This window comes from Phycodurus eques, chromosome 8, assembly GCF_024500275.1.
Source record: "Phycodurus eques isolate BA_2022a chromosome 8, UOR_Pequ_1.1, whole genome shotgun sequence".
NCBI classification, from domain to species: Eukaryota; Metazoa; Chordata; class Actinopteri; order Syngnathiformes; family Syngnathidae; genus Phycodurus; species Phycodurus eques.
Window position 1 is genome coordinate 7,480,615 of NC_084532.1, and position 20,255 is coordinate 7,500,869.

The following is a 20,255-nucleotide window of genomic DNA, read 5'->3' on the forward strand; positions in this document are numbered from 1 at the left end:
CGTCCCTTCCTCCACTGCCTGCCAACGCACCTTAAGGACCATTTCCATTACCTTCTCTAATAAACTGTTCATCATAACCTATCCAGCTCTGCCTACTCTTGGGTCCAGCTCCTCTCCATTCGTGACAAAAGGTTGTCTATGGAAAATATTGAGTAAAATTTTATATTTATTTATATGTTTCAAAACACATTTTATTTATTTTCACAGACAACATTTTTGCCGGCATGGTGACCGACTGGTTAGCATATATGCCTCACAGTTCTGAGGACTGGGGTTCAAATCCCGGCCCCGCCTGTGTGGAGTTTGCATGTTCTCCCCGTGCCTGGGTGGGTTTTCTCCGGGCACTCCGGTTTCCTCCCACATCCCTAAAACATGCGTGGTCGGTTGATTGAAGACTCTAAATTGCCCATAGGTGTGAATGTGAGTGCAAATGGTTGTTTGTTTATATGTGCCCTGCGATTGGCTGGCGACCAGTTCAGGGTGTCCCCCGCCTCCCGCCCGAAGATAGCTGGGATAGGCTCCAGCGGCCCGCGACCCGAGTGAGGATAAGCGGTAAAGAAAATGGCTAAATGGGTGGATGGACCCCTTTTTCTTTTGTGTGTCATCATTAAGCTGTAATAAATGTGTGGTGTTGGTCCACTCTGTCGCCATCCCACATTCTTGTTTACCTGTAATTACGTTGATGTCAGGGTAGGTGTTTTCACACAATTCCAAAGCGTAACTGTCTCTTTCAAACGCCTCTCGTAACTCCTTCTTTACAGCTGCAGAACCGCAAAGACGGTAAAGCCCCACCACCTGTAAACACACCCCACACATGAAATTAGGTCACGTAAACATACACTGCTCATGCAAGAGTCAAACAAAAGTATACTGAGCTATATTTTCACACCCTGAACGAATCGAAGAGGCAATGCATTTAAAGTAGTGATGGGTTGTCGTCATTGTGAGATGCTTAGTGATATAGTGCATGTTAGGGCTGCTTGTTAAATAACTTTATCACTTAATTGAAGAAGAGGCAGCTATATGCAAGACAGTATCAGTCCGCAACAGATCGTTTTTGATAGAACAAACAGTAATACGCATATGACAATAACCCTAAATGACTGAACAGGGTTTCTTTAATTAATACAAATCAAGGCAATATTAATATAACTGGAAATTTTATATATTATGGATCAGTTTGCTAAAACTTGCTGGTTTGTAACAAAGTGTTATCCTGAATGATGTCATTCGTCATGAATGTCGGCCCGAATGTTTTAAAGCTGTTAGAATTAGTACTGGAGTTATACATTGCTAGATTTTTAAAAATGTACACCCATTGTATAACTTTCAATATGACGTGTGTGAATACAACTTTCAAAGGACTGTGTTTTTCAGAGCTACATCTAGACATTCAACAATGATTCATTCCAAGTCACACATTCTTCTTTGATTGAATGGACAAACCATGTGCCCTCAGAAAAACCCAAATGAGTCCAGTGTTAAAACGAAAACGTCATAAACTAAGGCTGCAACTAACGATTATTCCAATAATCGTTTAAACTGTTCATCATTTTTTAGATTAATCGATGAATCAGATGAGAAAAAAAAATATTTTTTAATATCCATCCTTTTTTAAAAAAACAGGACATTATTTCAAATTGACAATTCAGAAAATGCACATATAAATTGATTATGATTCAGTTAATGTTTTGTTCTATAAAACTGTTGATCAACGTTTTTCCAAAGTAGAAGCAGATGTTTGCAAATGACTTGTTTTGTTAAAACACAAAGACAATCAGTCTGCTTTCATGGAGGACTACGGAGATCAGAGAATATTTACTGTTGAGAGGCTGAAATTAGAGGATTTAGACAATTTTAAGTTACAAAAGGTCTTGAAACGATTAATCGATGATCAAAATGTTTGTCGATTAATAATTGATTAGTTGTAGGTTAATCGATTAACTGTTGCACCTCCACGATAAACATAGAGCAGCAACCTGAAAAGACACTTCCAGTATGTGTCTTTACCTAAGCCTCTAGCAAGTGAAACTCTGCACAGCTTTATCCTGTCATTGACATTTGATAGTGAAACCAGACACCAGTTGTCTTCTTATGTTAGGATTAAGGCCGGCTGCTGACATACCATAATTTCTCCTACATGAGTCTGTCTGGTATGTGGCATGGCTGACCAACTGGTGTGGTTGCCCGAGCAACGTGTTAAGTCAGTGGGCTGTGAATGGCTAGTTGGACCCTGTTCCACAAAACACCCATCCACCCATACTACTGCTCTTTCCGGGCTCTAGAGTAGAAACACGAGAATGTCTCACCATGTCAAACTATTTGCGAGCCCACCATGTTGAGGTGAACTGCGTTTTGTAAACCTCGCACGAGTGGGAGAGACAAGGACAGATTAGCTGAGGATTTAGCTTTGTGTGCAAGTAAACAGAAGTCAGTGGGCACAATGAACAACAAGTCCATTCAGAAAAAAATGGTGTGTTTGGGAGTCAGTCGAGCACAGGCGGGTAACAGCTGTTAGCGGAAGAGGACTTGTACTCCATACACTGCGGCTGCCAAGCAACACGACAGGCAGCGGCAAGCCTGTATCGAGAATAGGTCAAACAAAACACGTTTCTTCAACAAGCATGGGCAATCTTGGTAGGGTGCTGAGACCAATGCTGGGATCAGAGGGATTTGTGTTTAGTCTGAAATCAGTTTAATGACTGAACCATCAGGATCACAAAGGAAGAGGGAAATGGGTACTTGACTTTATTAATCCTCTTGAGTGTGAGCCAAAAGTAATTCTAACAATTTGTGGCCCTGTTCAGACAATATTAACGTGCGAGCATTATTAGAACGCATCTATACTAACAAGAGATTACGCTATATACTGATGCTCTATACAGAATTAAAGGATACACAGTTAGGTACTTTAAGTATACTTGCACAATTAAATGAGATTCAATACAAAAGTTTTGTAGAAAATGGAGCCTCAAAGAAACTGAATTTGCATCGTTTTGGTTGATTTTAATGCATTCCACCAGACATCATATGGATTTAATAAATGGATAACAGTAAAGTAAGGGTCATGTTGCTGTAACTATTAGAGGAGTTGATCAATTATAATTTAATGCAACAATCCATGTTCTATTTTGCTTATCCTATGCGGGGTTCACAACAGATGCTGAAGCCTATCACAGCTGACTTGACTGGACTGGTTGCCAAAATTTGTGAAGAGTGCATTGGGTATGGATTCATCCTCTAGACAACACAAAATTCAGCATGTGAATCGCTATACTACCAATGGCTAAATACAGTTACATCAAAACTTCCACATTGACTCAAAATACAGTAAAACTATAGTAAAATACACAACAGTCAACACTATATTAAAACATCTCTGACGCTTAAAACAGCATTATCTTTTTGAACTCAAAAATGCTTAAAGAGTTTGTATATCATATCTAACGACATTGCATACATGCCTAAATAGTAGTGCCTAATCTTGTGGACTACGTATACAAATCTGAATTTAGCAAATACATTTGCGGGAGTGTAACAGTTTGGAGAAGTGGAATGTGTTTACATTTACAATACTTAAAAATGACAAGAAAATACAATTGTACACAAGAACAGAGCAAGTGCTCCTCTTGGCACTGAAAGCATGTCTCACCCACTATTCTATGTACATGTTTAACTGCCTTGTAGGACAGTATGTACCGTAGTTTACCATGATAGCTCTCAAGTAAACACAGAAAGTATCTTAGTTGGACACATTCATAACTCCAGTGCTTGAGACAGGCATTACTGGACATCTTTTCAAAAGCCCAACAATCATCCAGCATCTTAAAAGCTTGTAGAACCCTGAGGTCATGTGATTGTGACTCTGACGAACAGCTTGCAACAAAGAGCTGCAAAATTATTTGTAAAACCACACTGCACACTGTGTCTGCCCTTGCGTGTTTTAGTGACACAACAAGCAGATTGCTATGGGATCTGGTGTCAACTCTCTCATAACCTCTGTCTGGCTATAACCTGAGGTATATCCTTTACTTGTCACTAGTATTACTTGATCTCCTACTCATACAGACTGAACACAATATTTCAGTAATTAAAGAAAACAGCAAACTGGGGAATGAAGGGGTAGAGATAAAAACAGATATACCCAGGAACAGGGAGCAATCATCATGAACAATTCATGAACAGCAAAGTTCATTCCATAAACATAAACAAGGAAGCTCTTAACAGCGTTGCAGGTTGTCTAAAATGTGAGTGGACTCATTATACTATGAAATATTAACTCTCTCATTTCATTGACCCCACTGTTCATCCTAGAAATTTTAAATTGTCCTGATTTTCATTGCAAATGTATGCAATTCATGGAAGAATGTCTATGCATGATCAAGAATTCTCAGAATATAACTCAGCAGGGGTCCCAAACCACCGGGCCGTAGATTATTTGGTACCAGGAAACAGATAATTGCCAGCAAAAAATATAACCATCACCTCTATTGCCTGCAGCACATCCGCTGATTATTTCATTTAGAAAAATGCCTGGCATTTAATTCATTACACACACATTTAAAGAAACCTAGAAACCGTATTTTAAAAGCGGGAACGTAAGCTCTGTGACCTTCAACAAATAGAATGCTACATTTAAAAAGAAAATAGCCTATAATATATAACGTAATGCCTGGATCAGACTACAAGACAAATTTGGTCTTTCAAGATTGCACTATGTCAGACTACTGCAATAAAATCTTGTATTCCGTTTCCCGTCTTTTACGATCACTTGGGTTTATCTTGTCAACTCAAACGCGACCGGATACAATCGTTATCACGGCCACGATCACAACAATGGATCACGTATGTTTTGTGTTGGTCAAAAAATAACAAAATGGGGGGAAAACCTGTGATGGTGGTCACCGGTGCTCGTGAGAAGATGTTCATTCAAGGACTGCTTGAGGTATGTTCACATACTTTTAATACGATACAGATCACAATCAGCCAACAAAACGTTATGTAGCCAAGCAAGCGAGTGCAAGCCCTAATGGTTGTATGTAAACATGCCGCTGTTCTCTTGAATCATGCTCTGAAGTTTTGTTGTGTCTGAAGTAATTTAATTACAATAAAGTACCATCATTTCTCATGTCCCCTCCTGGAGCAATCACCTTATCATGGTGGAGAGGTTTGTGTGTCCCTATGATCCTAGGAGCTAAGTTGTCTGGGGCTTCACGCCCTTGGTAGGGGTCACCCATGGCAAACAGGTCCTAGGTGAGGGACCAGACAAAGCACAGCTAAAAGACCTCTATGATGAAAAATATATATGGATTTATGGTCATGGGTCCCCCTTTCCATGGCCTCACCACCTGTGGGAGGGGCCATAGGGGTCGGGTGCAGTGTGAGCTGGGCAGTGGCCGAAGGCTGGGACCTTAGCGATCCGATCCCCGCCTACAGAAGCTGGCTCTCGGGATGTGGAATGTCATCTCTCTGACAGGGAAGGAGCCCGAGTTGGTGTGTGAGGTTGAGAACCCGATCAGAACCCGAGCGGTGTTCTGGTATTGGACTTCTGTGCTCATCACGGATTGTCCATAATCAACACCACGTTCAAGCATAAGGGTGTCCACACGTGCAATTGACACCAGGACATGCTAGGTCGCAGTTCAATGATCGACTTTGTGGTTATGTCATCGGACTTGCGAGCGTGTCTTGGACACACGGGTGAAGAGAGGGGTGGAGCTGTCAACTGATTACCCCCTGGTGGTGAGTTGGCCCAGCTGGTGGGGGAAGATGCCGGTCCGACCTGGCAGGCCCAAACATATTATGAGGGTCGGCTGGGAACGTCTAGCAGAATCCCCTGTCAGAAGGAATTTCAACTCCCACCTCCGACAGAACTTGGATCCTGTTCCGGGGGAGGCTGGGGACATTGAGTCCGAGTGGACCATGTTCCGCGCCTCCATTGCTGTTGCGGCCGACCAGAGCTGTGGCCATAAGGTGGTCGGTGCCTGTCGTGGCGGCAATCCCCGAACACATTGGTGGATGAGATCCGTCCGAAGTTCCTAAAGGCTTGGATGTTTTGGGGCTGTCCTGGTTAACACGCCTCTGCAACATCGCATGGACATCGCGTCAGTGCCTCTGGATTTGCAAACTGGGGTGATGGTCCCTCTTTTTAAGAAGGGTCACCAGAGGGGGTGTTCCAACTACAGGGGGAATCACACACCTCAGCCTCCCTGGTAAGGTCTATTCAGGGGTGCTGGAGAGGAGGGTACGTCGGGAAGTTGAATCTCAGATTCAGGAGGAGCAGTGTGGTTTTCTTCTGGGCCATGGAACAGTGGACCAGCTCTACACCCTCGGCAGGGTCCTCGAGGGTGGATGGGAGTTCGGCCAACCAGTCTACCTGTGTTTTGTGGACTTTTGAGAAGTCGTTCGACTGTGTCTCTCGGGGACTGCTGTGGGGGGTGCTTCGGGAGTATAGGGTATCGAACCTCCTGATACGGGCTGTTTGGTCCCTGTACAACCACTGTCAGAGTTTGGTCTGCATTGCTGGCAGTAAGTCGGACTCGTTTCCGGTGAGGGTTGGACTGTGCCAAGGCTGCCCTTTGTCACCGATTCGGTTCGTTACTTTTATGGACATAATTTCTAGGCGCAGCCGAGGCGTAGAGGGGGTCCGGTTTGGTGGCCTCAGTAATGCATCTCTGCTTTTTGCAGATGGTGTGGTTATATTGGATTCATCAAGCCGTGCTCTCCAACTCTCACTGGAGTAGTTCGCACTTGGCTGCGAACCACTCCAGTGAGAGTGGTTCGCCTCCAAATCTGAGACCATGGTCCTCAGTCGGAAAAGGGTCGAGTGCCCTCTCCAGGACGGGGATAAGATCCTGACCCAGGAGGAGGAGTTCAAATATCTTGGGGTCTTGTTCACGAGTGAGGTAAGAATGGAACGGGAGACAGGCGGATCGGTGCAGTGTATGCAGTGATGCGGACTTTGTATCGGTCCGTTGTGGTAAAGGAGGAGCTAAGCCAAAATGTGAAGCTGTCAATTTACCGGTCTATCTACATTCCGACCAAGAGCTGTGGGTCATGACAGAAAGAAGAAGATCCCGGATACAAGTGGCTAAAATGAGTTTACTCCGCATTGGTGTCCGGGCTCCCCCTTAGAGATAGGGTGAGGTCATCTGGGAGGAGTTCAGAGTCGAGCCGCTGCTCCTCCATATTGAGAGAAGCCAGATGAGGTTGCTAGAGCATTTGATTCGGATGCCTTCCGGACGCCTCCCTGGTTAGGTGTTCTGTGCACGTTCCACAGGGAGGAGACCCCGGGGAGGACCCAGGACACGCTGGAGAGACTATGTTTCCCAGATGAAGTGGCTGGGGAAAGGGAAGTCTGGGCATCCCTGCTAAGGCTGCTGTCCTCGCGACGTGACCTCAGATAAGCGGAAGAAAATGGATGGATGGAATTTCTGGTGTATAATGCGCATTTTTTCCCCGCCGAATATGTAAAAAGTCAATGGTGCACATTATACATGGGAACGTTTTTTTCCATTTTCCCCTATACCTATTTTATTAATGTATGCAGTCATCGAGACGTTATGGAAAAGCTGTGCACTTTCATTCCAATATGCCACCGCCACCTAGAGGGTATGAGAAAGGTGCAGCCTTCACTTTCATTCCAATATGACAGGGGTACATATGACTGCATAATATGTACAGTCGTGCTTATAAGTTTACATACCATGGCAGAATTTGTGAAATATTGTTTTTTTTTTTTTTTTTTTTTTTTATAAATACGACTGATGACTGAACAACAACCATCATTCATTTCTTTATGGTTATGTTTTGTTTGAGGATCATGCTTTTCTGAAATACTTGACAGTTTAATTAGAATCCCATTAAAATAAAATTAAATGTTTTTCGCCTGGTGCTTCATGTTCTCTTTCAAGAATTGTACCCATTTTACACATCCCAAAAACATGCATTAATTGAAGACTCTAAATTGCCCATAGGTGTGAATGTGAGTGCGAATGTTTTTTTGTTTTTATGTGCCCTGCAGTTGGCTGGCAACCAATTCGGGTGTACCCCGCCTCGTGCCCGGTGATAGCTGGGATAGGCTCCAGCACTCCCGGCGACCCTTGTGAGGATAAGCGGCTCAGAAAATGGATGGATGGATATATACATAATGATATATCTGTGTGACTAAAGAGGCCCAAATAAAATATCTTGATGCCTGCCAAATTTGAATTAAAAAAATAAATTCAAATAAATAAATAAATTTAAAAAACATAAGCAGAAGCAATGAGATGATTCTTTTTTATTTATTTTTATTTATTGCATTAATGTGCTTGTGTTATGTACTGTATAATTTCTGCTGCCTGTGTACTTTCTGCTGCCTCGTGGCTTTTGAAAAATAGATTTTATCCCTCAATAAGCTTCTACCTGGTTAAAAAAAATTATCAAATAAAATGTAAAATAAAGCCCCCCCTCGAGCTCCTGGACTGTGAACCCTTCACCTGTCAATCAAATGACGCTGAAAATGAGTTCGCTCAAGTCAACTTCAGGCTGGATATTGATAACGTGTGCCACTGTGGTTATGGTTAAAAAAATATATATTTTCCCATTTGTGTGTGTTTTGTGGGGAGCAAATGTTGTTGTATTGCCTCTCCAGTCTCCCTCAGAAAAGAACACATAAAATGTGTTGGGGTGGATGGTGGAGGTTATGAGCATCACATGACCCAGCAAAAACTCAACAGGTCCATCATCATCACATGACCAGTCTCTCAACGCTTAATGGTTTCTCTTCTATAAACAAGAAGAAATAGCCCCAAGATGCCAGTGACATCATAAGGTGCAGTGCAGCGCCTTTCTCCATTCATCCCATGCTTGTAATGTTGTGCGATTACCAGCCGCAGGGTGAGTACTCGTCGCATTATACAGGAGGTCTTGTGTCAGTATAATACAAGAATGCCTTTATGTTTTCTGCTTTAGGCTATATGGGGATGAATTGAGCGTATATAGAGCTGTATACATTTTAGTCCTTGATATGAGAAGGAGAGTAAAAGTGACCCGGTTTATGCTTACCCACAAATGTTAAATGAAATACAATCAGACTAAAAAGGCTTCTTAAATTCATTATTTTTTTTTTTTGCATAAAAGTTGATATCATCTTGTGAATGTCATTGGAAAGAAATGTAAAAAAAAATTCTGAACAGTGGACCACCACTATTTGCGGGGGATAGAGACCTGCCAGGACCACAAACAGCGAAAATCTGCAGATTACTGACGCCCTTTATGATTGCATTCGGAAAAAAATTATGAATTAATAATTTAAAAAAATATTTTTTTAAACCAAAATAATTTTTGAATAAGCAGGCAGAAACCATCAATAAGCGTATTCGGGGTTGCCCGACAAGACAAAAAAAAAAAAAGACAAAACAAAAAATATTTCTTTTTTTTTTCTCCAATGGAAAAAACAATCGCGGATAGGCGAATCCGCAGGTGCCGAACCGCGAGTATGAAAGGGTCCACTGTATTTGCAGTAAAGGTGACAAGCTTTGCAAATTGGGCAGGACTTGCACAGTTTGGTTTTATGGGTTTGGACTCACCTGGCAACCTCGTTTCTCAATCTCATGGATGCATTTGCTTATAAGCAGCGGCACCAAGAGTCCAGTGTCCTCCCTCTCCACCACCCGCCATGCCTCCACACCAAAGACTTGGGGCTCCCTGTTGCCATCTGGTCTTCCATCCAAGGAGTTCTGCCACTGCTCCATAAGGTTCAACTTGACATATATCAGCCCGCGAGGTTCCAGCTTAACTGCCAGCTGGTGGGAGCGTATTACCCTGAAGAGTGCAGGTAGGACCACTGTGCCGTGACAGCAGACACGATTTCGCCTTGGCGTAGGCTCCCAGCTGAACACAACAAGCTTCAAATGCTGGGCATTCTCCAGCTCGATATTGAAGGTGTGGTCCATCCCCAAGAAGGTAGTTCGACAGGTAAGGAGCGCAGTCCGTGCTTTGTTAACGGAGTCCACTTGAATGGCGCAGTAGACATCGCGAGAGTCAATGCGAGGCGGTTTGAGGTCCTCAGCACCATAAAAGTGCAGGCTCATCAGTCCCGAGATGTACTGGCTACATTTGGGCTGCTCTGTGAAACTATAATGTCGGAAAGCATCTATGTCCAAATCTGTACCATTTAGTTTTGAGCTTCCACTTGGTCCTTCTATGTCCTTACATCTGCCTCCCTTGCCCTCAACAGGACAGTGCTTCCCAGATTTAGCCACCAGTTCTGGTGAATCGCCATCGCTTAAGTATCCACCTTTAGTGGCAGATTTGGAGCTGGCATTGTTTTTCTTCTTATTGAAGCTGTGCTGTGTGGACACGCTGCTGTCCAAGTGGTAGCGTGAGATCACATTTCGGCTGGCAAGCCCAACACCAGATACAATCAATCGTTGAGGGGCTGCACTATGGGATGTGGCCTCAGACCCCCCACCTGTGGCTCGGAGTGAATGGGATCTGTGCTCTAAATAACTACTTCCACTGCTGTTACTGCTGCTTTGACCCTTAACGCTGAGTTTCCGGCTGAGCTCTGGAAGCTTCTTCATTTTCATGGAGATTTTCCTGACGGTGCGCGGAGACTTGATCTTGTCTGGGAATGACCAGTTGATGGAGCTGATCTTCTTAGTAGGGTTTGGGCTGGAAGGAGGGGAGAATCCAACACTATTGGGCAAGTCAGGAACGTCTACAAAGGCAATGAGATGGTAAAGAGAAGTTAAAAAGGAGACCTCTCATGTTGAATTTATATTAGATTTTGGTAACTCTACCACTACACTGCTCCCCCTACTGGAAATATTGACAGCTAGATGAACTCAAAAGTCTACAAAAACATTTTGTCTGACAAATTAAAGAAAGATGTAACCAAACTGATTGGGACAGCCTTTATCATGCAGCATTATAATGACCCAAAATAAGTTAATAAGTTAATCAGGGGAAAGAAGTGGAAGGTTTTACACTGCCCAAGTCAATCTCCTGACTTTATTCAAATAAAGCATTCATGAGTCTATGGTGAAAACAAGAGTAGGCCTGTCACGATAAAAACATTTTTGAAGACGATATATTTTCCCCAAAACTATCATGATAAACAATAATAGAATTGTTTTTTTATGCCTCTGAAATCATGAAAAATAAGGCCTGCCCACAAGCTGCAAGACTGTGTGGTTGGTCTGTTGAAGATGAGCTCTTCACCTGTCGATCAAATATACGTTGACGTTTGCTGTAGTCAGCTACTGGCTGAATAAAAGGTGTGCCACTGAGGTTATGTTTAATAAACAGTTAACTTTCCCGTGTTTGTGTTATTTGGGGACTAAGACACACAACAAATGACTTCGCCACAGTGGAGCGAGCTGGTTAGCTCCTTAGCTCGCAAACTATTTTGCTCGAAGGCTAGAAAAACATAATAAACAGTTAACCTTCGCATCTGTGTTAATTGGGGACAAACCCACACAACAATTCGGAGCCAAGCACTGACCTTTTAAATGACATTGACGCAGTGGAGCGAGCTCTTTAGCTCCTTAACTCGCTAACTCATTAGCTCGCGGGCTGACGAACATAAGAAATAGTTACCTTCACCTTATGTGTCTCTGTTGTGTGAATCCACACACTGCACAGGGAGCAAGGCTGTGGAGTATGGGACAGAGCCAACACCGGCAAGACTGTACTAGTCCGCCGGCGTTCCATGAGCCCACTAGCGGCTACTGACACAGCCGTCCAACTCTGTCGGCTCATGTGTGATATGCGCGCCGGCTCACCACAACAATGAACATTTATTGAGTCCGGAAAAACTCTCGTGTCCATTTTATTTATCAAACTATAAGTCGAATAGTAATTATTGTGCCTGGCCTTACACAAGGGAATGCAAACTTTTGGTCAACCTCAAACACTGTATGGTTCGTCTTCAGCAAAAATAAAGGAATTTGCCTCACTGTTATCATGGTTTCAGAAGGGAGGTTACTTTATTTACCTGTGAGGGAAATTAATACACATTGAAAAAAATGGGACACTTATTGAAGCACTCACACACCGAACCAAAGGCGCAATGTGAATTCCCCGTTCATATACAGCTACTCATAAAGTTATAGCTAAAACCAAGTAATCCAACATGTTAGTATTACTTGACTGTCGATCTACTTGTCCCCAGTGTATGACAATTTACTGTTTAATAATAATATTCAAATCCCTGATTTATAGGGGCAATAGTCTTCTTATTTTGCTTGTGTATAATATAATTTTTGATGACTTTTTAGTGATCAATTACTGCCCTCAATACTATGTTACCTCTATCAGGCAAGTAAAAAGAAAGAGCCGAATCAGAACTTTAAATGGAATTTGCTCACTCATGAGTGACATGTTATTTCCGCATTGGTTAGTTTGAGCCAGTCTTAGACAGAAAAGCACATTATTTCTACAGAGTTTTAACATGATTCCCTCAGTCATGTACCTGCTTCCTTTGCACTTAGGAGGGAACACCTCATAGCGGGGGAGCCACAGTTTATGCAGGATTAAGTCTGTATCACATGACTTGGCAAGTCCTTTGATGACTGCTTTTAGAACTCACCTCATTTGGATCACGCAATGATGCTCATTAGATGCTGTATGAAGGCCTAAATGATGCCAAGTCTCAAAACTAAGGATTTGTTTTGGCATTCAATTGTGTCATTAGGTGCTTCTATTAAGCATTTTAAAAACTATGTGGATAACATCTGACACCAGACTGATAACATCTGACACCAGAGTGGTTCTATGGAGCGAGAGATAGACACAAAGAGGAAAGAAGAGAGAGCTCTATTTTCAGAGGGAACCTGCAAGTTATATTTTGGGTCCCACAAGTGAAAGGGAGAGGGCAGATCTGGTGCCAGAGCATGCAGCACAAGATGGGGAGCAGGACAGGGTGTAACCAAATGATGGGGGACAAAGACGCTTCTTGTACAAGCACTGAGAGTTCTGTATGTTGAACTAGAGGGCTGGCAAATGTACAAGTGAACAGTGCTGTTCACTCACATTCGTCAGCCAACCATGTTTAGCCTCATTTCCCCCTTCACTCAGTAGCCTTCCTTATCCAACCTTTCTGCCAATAATAGACACAGAGGCGCTCTGAGAAGAGGAAAATGGGTGGAACGCATAGTAGGTGAAAATTTACCAAATAACAACTAGGGAGGGGTCTTGCAGACACACTGCCCGCTCAAATCTGAAACGTGTTTTCCACTAGAAAAATGCTTTGTACGTCACTGCATGTACAAATTACGACATTATTTATATTAACATTATTCATGTGAAAAACATTTAAAGAAAGAATTTGAAACACTCTTGGCAGCACCAAGTGAACATCCAGCGATATAAACTTGAAAGCATTAAGTGTTGAAAATATCTTAAAAACTTTGCTTGTTGTTGGATCACGTATCGGGTGGCAGTAGCTTATCTCTAGAGATTTGGGCTTTTAAACTAGGGGGGGTGTCATGATTTGAGTCCCGCTGAAATCGAACCTTTAACAAAAGGTATAAAATATTCATGGGGCACTGTATTTGTGTTTGTTTTTACTTGTTTGTTAACCAGCTGGCAACTCCGTGGCTCATGTGCCATGACAGGCAGTTCCACTGATGCCTTAGTGACTCAAACGGTAAAGTTCCTACATCCAACACATTCAGATCCTCAGAAATATTTAATAGGTTCCTCCTCAACCAGTTTGTGGATTTTTTTTTGTGGATTTGTTTTTTTCCTTAATCTATCTGATTTTGTACATTATTTAATAGTGATGCACCAAAATTAAAAAAAATACCGTACTGCTTGAAACCAAAAGCTGAAAATGGGGAAATCAAGACCGAAAACCAAAACACAGATAGAATTTTTTATGACTATTTTCAGTAAAATTGCATTTATGGCTATAACTGTGGACTAACCTGACTAAAAGCAAGGTATTGCAATTGCATAAATCAATATTAATGCTTCAAAGAATAAATCAATTATAAATGTGAATGTGAGTGCAAATGGTTGCTTGTTTCTATGTGCCCTGCAATTGGCTGGGAACCAGTTCAGGGTGTACCCCGCCTCTCGCCCGAAGTTGGCTGGGATAGGTTCCAGCATGCCCGCGACCCTAGTGAGGATAAGCGGAATGGAAGATGAATGAATGAATGAATATATTCATAAATGTATAATCTGACCATCCAAAAGCTTTAAAATTTTGCAATTCCAATGTAAATTAACAAAGGTCCATTACTTGGCTCATCCACTTGAATGCCTTATTTTCAACTGTGCTTAGTGGTAGCATGTCTTTTGCGATACAATTTGTTTGTTGTTGTCAGATGATGGGGAGGGGTGGGTGCAAGCTACTGCTTCTTGTCAGACTTTAAAAAAACAAAATAACTCCACGCTCCCAAACTTTTTGGGCCTTTCTTGTCAACAATGTCATCCGTTTTGACTCCCTTTGTTTCTTCTAAGGGAACACTTATATTATTTCCTTTTTTCAGCAATCTTACACTGCCAAGGCACCTGCTGCAGCAGGAGGCTACAGATATAATAGTCTGTTGCATCTTGCTGCTGATGTGCTGTGTGGGGCAACTTAACTTGGCATGCTTCTATTGAAGGCACATGATTGGTACAACATGGAGAAACTCGCATTATTATTGGCTATTCGTACTGTCTGTCCAAACATAGACGAATGGAATCTATTGAAGTCTACTGAGGTATTTTGATATATGTGTCTTTATTGTTTCCTTACCGCCATAGCCGCTAAACAGCGGGACTGAGACACCCACAAAGCACGCCACCTTGTTGGTGGGACCTCCAAGCTTTATCCAGAAAAGTGCACTCTGACCTCAGTTTGTGCTCGCGTCATCACAACATCCTGATTCGGCTGTTTTGTTTCAGCGACATTTTGTTTTGTTTCACCATTTCCGGCTGAGAATCTTCGGTGGATGAAAATTTGGTGCATCATGAATATTTAATATTTCTAAATACAGTGGTACTTTGACTGGTGACTTTAATTCATTCTGTAGCCAAGCTCAATTACTCGTACATCAAACCACTTGTAACTCGAAAAACCCTTAAGTTAAGTCAAGGTACCAGCGTGCACTAATTTACGTCTGAAAAATGAGCAAACAATGATAATGTAATATTTACAAACAAACAACCTCTCACCTTTAACTGGTTAATGCCTGCTGCATTGTGAACAACCGTGAAACACACACACACACACACACACACACACATAGCTCCTCTAGCCTTTGGCCATGTGGCAGCAGCAACCATGAGAGTAACACAATACTTCACAAGCTTAGGTTCAGGGGCGATACTTTGACACACTACCCACCAAGGCCATGTTCCTGGGTCAAAGGCCAAAGGTCTGCATTCCTGTACGTGACATCTGAGCCCTTTAACTGTGTCCACCCTACCACCTGCATATGATATGCGCTTAGTAAATTAATGTAACATGGAGCTAGAATGTAAGTTCATATGCATACGAGAGGAAAACACATGCATGACTTGCCCAGGAAGCTACACTGGGCACCCTGCCTCTAACACCTGCCAACACAGGCGAGGAATTTATGACGAGGGCCTTTCACAACACTGGCACCAGTCAGGTGCAGCGGAAGGGTGTGTTTGAGAGATGACATGATCAAGTAGGATATGGTTCATTTGTCACGTTAGCACTGGCTCTGTATTTTAAATGTAAAAAGTGACAGTCTGACTGTGAGGTTGTATTTTATGATAATAATTTACTGTCTATGATAATGCCAAAGTCTAAGTCCACTTGCTTTGGCATTTGAGGAGTGTGAGTGTTATGTCCACAAAAAAACGTGTGTTAAAGGTAAAAACCAACACGGGCATTGTGTGCAGAGTAAATAAACTGGTGAATGGCACACTTGTCCAAGAGTTTCTTCACTTGATTCTGTTCTGTGCTACTTCCTATCCACTTGGCTCAAACCCATCAGAAGGCCTTTCAGGGGCCGCAGGAGCTTGGCCGCTTAATCACGATGGTTACAAAACCCTGCTAATATATCCAAGCATGCATGCCTTCTCTCTAGCACAACATGGCCACTTGCCAAAGCAGCCGTCATGTGGTTAAACGCCATTGCAGCCATTTGTGCCCTGCCTCAACTATAGCAGAAGAGTAACTGCACTGGTCAAAGTAACACGAAATCAAGTCCAGTAAAGCCTTGCTATTTGCAGGGAATCGGGACCAAGTCCTACTGCGAATAGCGAAAAAAATGCAAGTAATAGACAGGCGTCTCAGGAGGGGAAAGCAGTGCGCCACCAACACTGTGTATAGTGGGGATGGGGCACTGCTGACCTCGACTCGGGACGTTGTGAGTCGGTGGGGAGAATACCTCAACTCCACCGACACACCTTCCCATGAGGAAGCAGAGTCTGGGTTCTCTGAAGCGGGCTCTCCTATCTCTGGGGTTGAGGTCACCGAGGTGGTTAAAAAGCTCCTTGGTGGCAAGGTAACACGGGGGTGGATGAAAGGCTCTGGATGTTGTGGGGCTGTCCTGGTTGACACGCCTCTGCAACATCACGTGGACATCGGGGACAGTGCCTTCGGATTGGCAGACTGGGGTGGTGGTCCCCCTTATTAAGAAGGGGGACCGGAGCGTGTGTTCCAACTACAGGGGGATCACACTCCTCAGCCTCCCTGGTAAGGTCTATTCAGGGGTGCTGGAGAAGAGGGTCCGTTGGGAAGTCAAATCTCAGATTCAGGAGGAGCAGTGTGGTTTTCGTCCTGGCCGTGGAACAGTGGACCAGCTCTACACCCTCGGCAAGGTCCTCGAGGGTGCATGGGAGTTCGCCCAACCAGTCTACATGTGTTTTGTGGACTTGGAGAAGGCGTTCGCCCGTGTCCCTCGGGGAATCCTGTGGGGGCTGCTTCGGGAGTATGGGGTACCGAACCCCTTGATACAGGCTGTTCCGTCCCTGTACGAAAGGTGTCAGAGCTTGGTCCACATTGCCGGCAGTAAGTCGGACTCGTTTCCGGTGAGGGTTGGACTCCGCCAAGGCTGCCCTTTGTCATCGATTCTGTTCATAACTTTTATGGACAGAATTTCTAGGCGCAGCACCCACTCTACCGAGGTGTAGAGTGGGTGCGGTTTGGTGGCCTTAGAATTGCATCTCTGCTTTTTGCAGATGATGTGGTTCTGTTCGCTTCATCAAGCCGTGATCGCCAACTCTCACTGGAGCGGTTCACAGCGGATCGGTGCAGCATTTGCAGTGATGCAGACTTCGTATCGGTCCGTTGTGGTAAAGAAGGAGCTAAGCTGAAAGGCGAAGCTCTCGATTTACCGGTCAATCTACGTTCCTACCCTCACCTATGGTCAGGAGCTGTGGGTTGTGACCGAAAGAACAAGATTCCGGATACAAGCGGCCGAAATGACTTTCCTCCGCAGGGTGTCCAGGCTCTCCCTTAGAGATAGGGTGAGAAGCTCGGTCATCCGGGAGGATCTCAGAGTAGAGCCACTGCTCCTCCACATCGAGAGGAGCCAGATGAGGTGGCTGGGGCATTTGATTCGGATGCCTCCCGGACGCCTCCCTGATGAAGTGTTCCGGGCACGTTCCACTGGGAGGAGACCCCAGGGACGACCCAGGACACGCTGGAGAGACTACATCTCTCGGCTGGCCTGGGAACGCCTCGGGATCCCCTCGGAAGAGCTGGAGGAAGTGGTTGGGGAGAGGGAAGTCTGGGTGTCCCTGCTAAAGCTACTGCGCCCGCGACCCGACCTCAGATAAGCGGTAGAAAATGGATGGATGGATGGATGGATACACACCCCTCCACCAAAATTTTTTTAGAATGGTCTATGTTAATATCTTAAACTCTAAATATACCACAAACTACTATCCTGAAATACTTTAATATCATTGCAAATTCATCTTACAGTATTTAGTTATCCCAAAGTACAATGATCTTAAACAGTTGAGATTTATCAGTTCAACACACTTCCATGACACCAATTACCGGTATTACTGTACTTTTCTATTAGCCAGGGCTTTGGAGGCACCTTGTGGTATCTTACAATAGAGATAATAAAAATATGCCCGAAATCCATGAATAAGTGAATTCTTCAGCGAATAGCTGAGTATAGGTGCCATAGAAAAAAAGCTCAAATTTGTGAATGGCAAACCACCAATTGGCAGGCGTTCAATGTATATGGAAATGGGCCTGAACATTAAAAAACATTTTTAAAATTTTGATAGGGTTTGAATGTATATAAAATAGACCTTTGAAATTGAAAAGGTTTAGCAATAGTCCAACTTGAAAATGTACTTGAAATGTAAAGAAAACTATAATATGTCAAAAAATCCCAAACTCTAATGGCCATGGGGCAAAATGAGGCAAGAAAAGATTTGTTTACCTCGTTCTTTTCTGCACTTATGCGATTTCTGACTGTGTAAAAATGCTTCCTAAACATTACACGTAAGATGTAAACAATAAAACTATAGTATGTTAAACTGTATTATGTGTTCAATTTCAAAGGTTGTGATGTAGTAGACAACTGCAAGAGCTATCACTGCACATAACGTTGTCAGAAATTGATAACTCATTCATCTGGGAATGAATGTAATCATGTAATCATCATTCGTCATTTTGCCCTGCGTTTTGAGACCAGTTTCTGCGATTCTAAGTTCCGGCTTAACATAGCCAATATAATTTGAAAAAACCTGTTTAATTGTTTTATGATGCAGCAGAATAATGACATAAGGGAAAGTAATATCATTACAATTGCTGCTATTTGCCGTAAATGAGAAAATCGTATCTTGTCTGAGCATGTAATTTAAGTGAGCTTACTAGAGAAATGAGCAATTTTCTTAGGGCTGCTGTGATTCAGAGAAAACTATGAGACAAATATGTACGTGACCTAAAGTACACATCCAACACCAGACTATGGAATCTACTCTGGATTTGTTGTTCTCACAATGTTGCTCCGCTGTCTTGTTGATTCCCTCACAGCCAAACCATGCAGCCGTCCGCCAAGATTAGATTCTTGATTTGAACTCAGAGACACTGGAGCTCGGGTGTAACTTTAGCAGCATGGGCTGATTCTTGAATGCAACAGACAGTGAGTGCAAAACAACCCCCAGAAAGAAAAAAATATATATGATCCCATTCCAAGTGCTGGCCAAGTGAGATTCCACAACCTGCCACCAAAGAGAACATGAGATTGGGAATGCACCATGCTCACTACTCCCGGAGTCCATCAATCATTATTCTCCATATAAACAGGGCTTTCAAATGGAGAAAAGGTCAGTCAATAGGCAGCAGATGAGTCTGGAGTGCATCCGGTGAGAGAGAAAAGAACCAGCCAGCTGACCAGAGGAAAACTATCGTCAAAGAGAGTCATCTACATCTGTACTGCTTCATTAATTCATCAGACAACTTATTTGTGCTCATACAACAAAAGCCCTGTCCAATCTTCACCCTTGCAAATAAAGTGAAGTCTATACACGCTGATAATCATGAAGAATCAAAAGCAGAAGACACAGAAAAGATGGGCTCAAAAGGATGGAGGGGAACACTGAGGCTGTGTTCACATTTTTGGATTGAAAGACGTTGCCTGTGACTGGATCAGAGGTTGTTAAAGAGACTTTTGGTGTATTTGGGGGGGGAGGAAACTCATACCTAATGCTTCTCTACTGTGGTTACTATATTGCACATTGCATGTATCGAGTATTTACTGTGAGTACAATGTACTAATCCAACATTTTCACACATTAGAGGATTATTGCAATTCTTTTGCACAAGACCATGCTTCTGAGGACATTCAAAATCCAATTTGGCTGTGGTTGGTAGTCTTTATGCAAGGAAAGTGACAGGAATTTACAAAACACACACACACACACACCACAGTTAAAGTTTTTGCAGTAATTAAATATACTTTAGCCATTTAATAAACCAATGTTGAAACTACAACAGACCATGAAAGCTAGTGAGATGTGGGGGGAAAAAACAGATCAATAACTCCAAATGCCTGATAAAAGGTTCTGGAATTAAGAAAATAATTAATCTGTATTTTGCAACTACAAAAGATAGTAGGATGTGTTCTTTGGCAGGGCCTCTGAGCCAAAGGCCTCTTTATCTGATTAATCAATGGAAACTGTCCTGTCTGTGTAACACAGTGCTTCCTTATGAAAAGCTTCTTCATAGCTCCAATGCTACATCCTCCCCAGGGTTGGTGAAAATTGGCAATGTTTGTTTTATGCATAATAATACTGGCAAACAACCCACAAGACAGATGTGGGGGGAAAATATC

The 20,255-nt window shown here is 43.0% G+C and overlaps 1 protein-coding gene across 1 annotated transcript in view; it reads right to left on the reverse strand.

Annotated features, from left to right (window-relative positions):
• The window catches only part of syde2 (synapse defective 1, Rho GTPase, homolog 2 (C. elegans)), a 58,160-nt gene that overhangs the window by 20,155 nt on the left and 17,750 nt on the right, over positions 1–20,255 (reverse strand). The window contains exons 4-5 of the mRNA XM_061683329.1: positions 9,573–10,705; positions 669–795 (exon numbers count right to left, since the gene is read on the reverse strand). Of these exons, the coding sequence (XP_061539313.1) occupies positions 669–795; positions 9,573–10,705 (1,260 nt within the window). The remainder of the gene's footprint in view (positions 1–668; positions 796–9,572; positions 10,706–20,255) is intronic.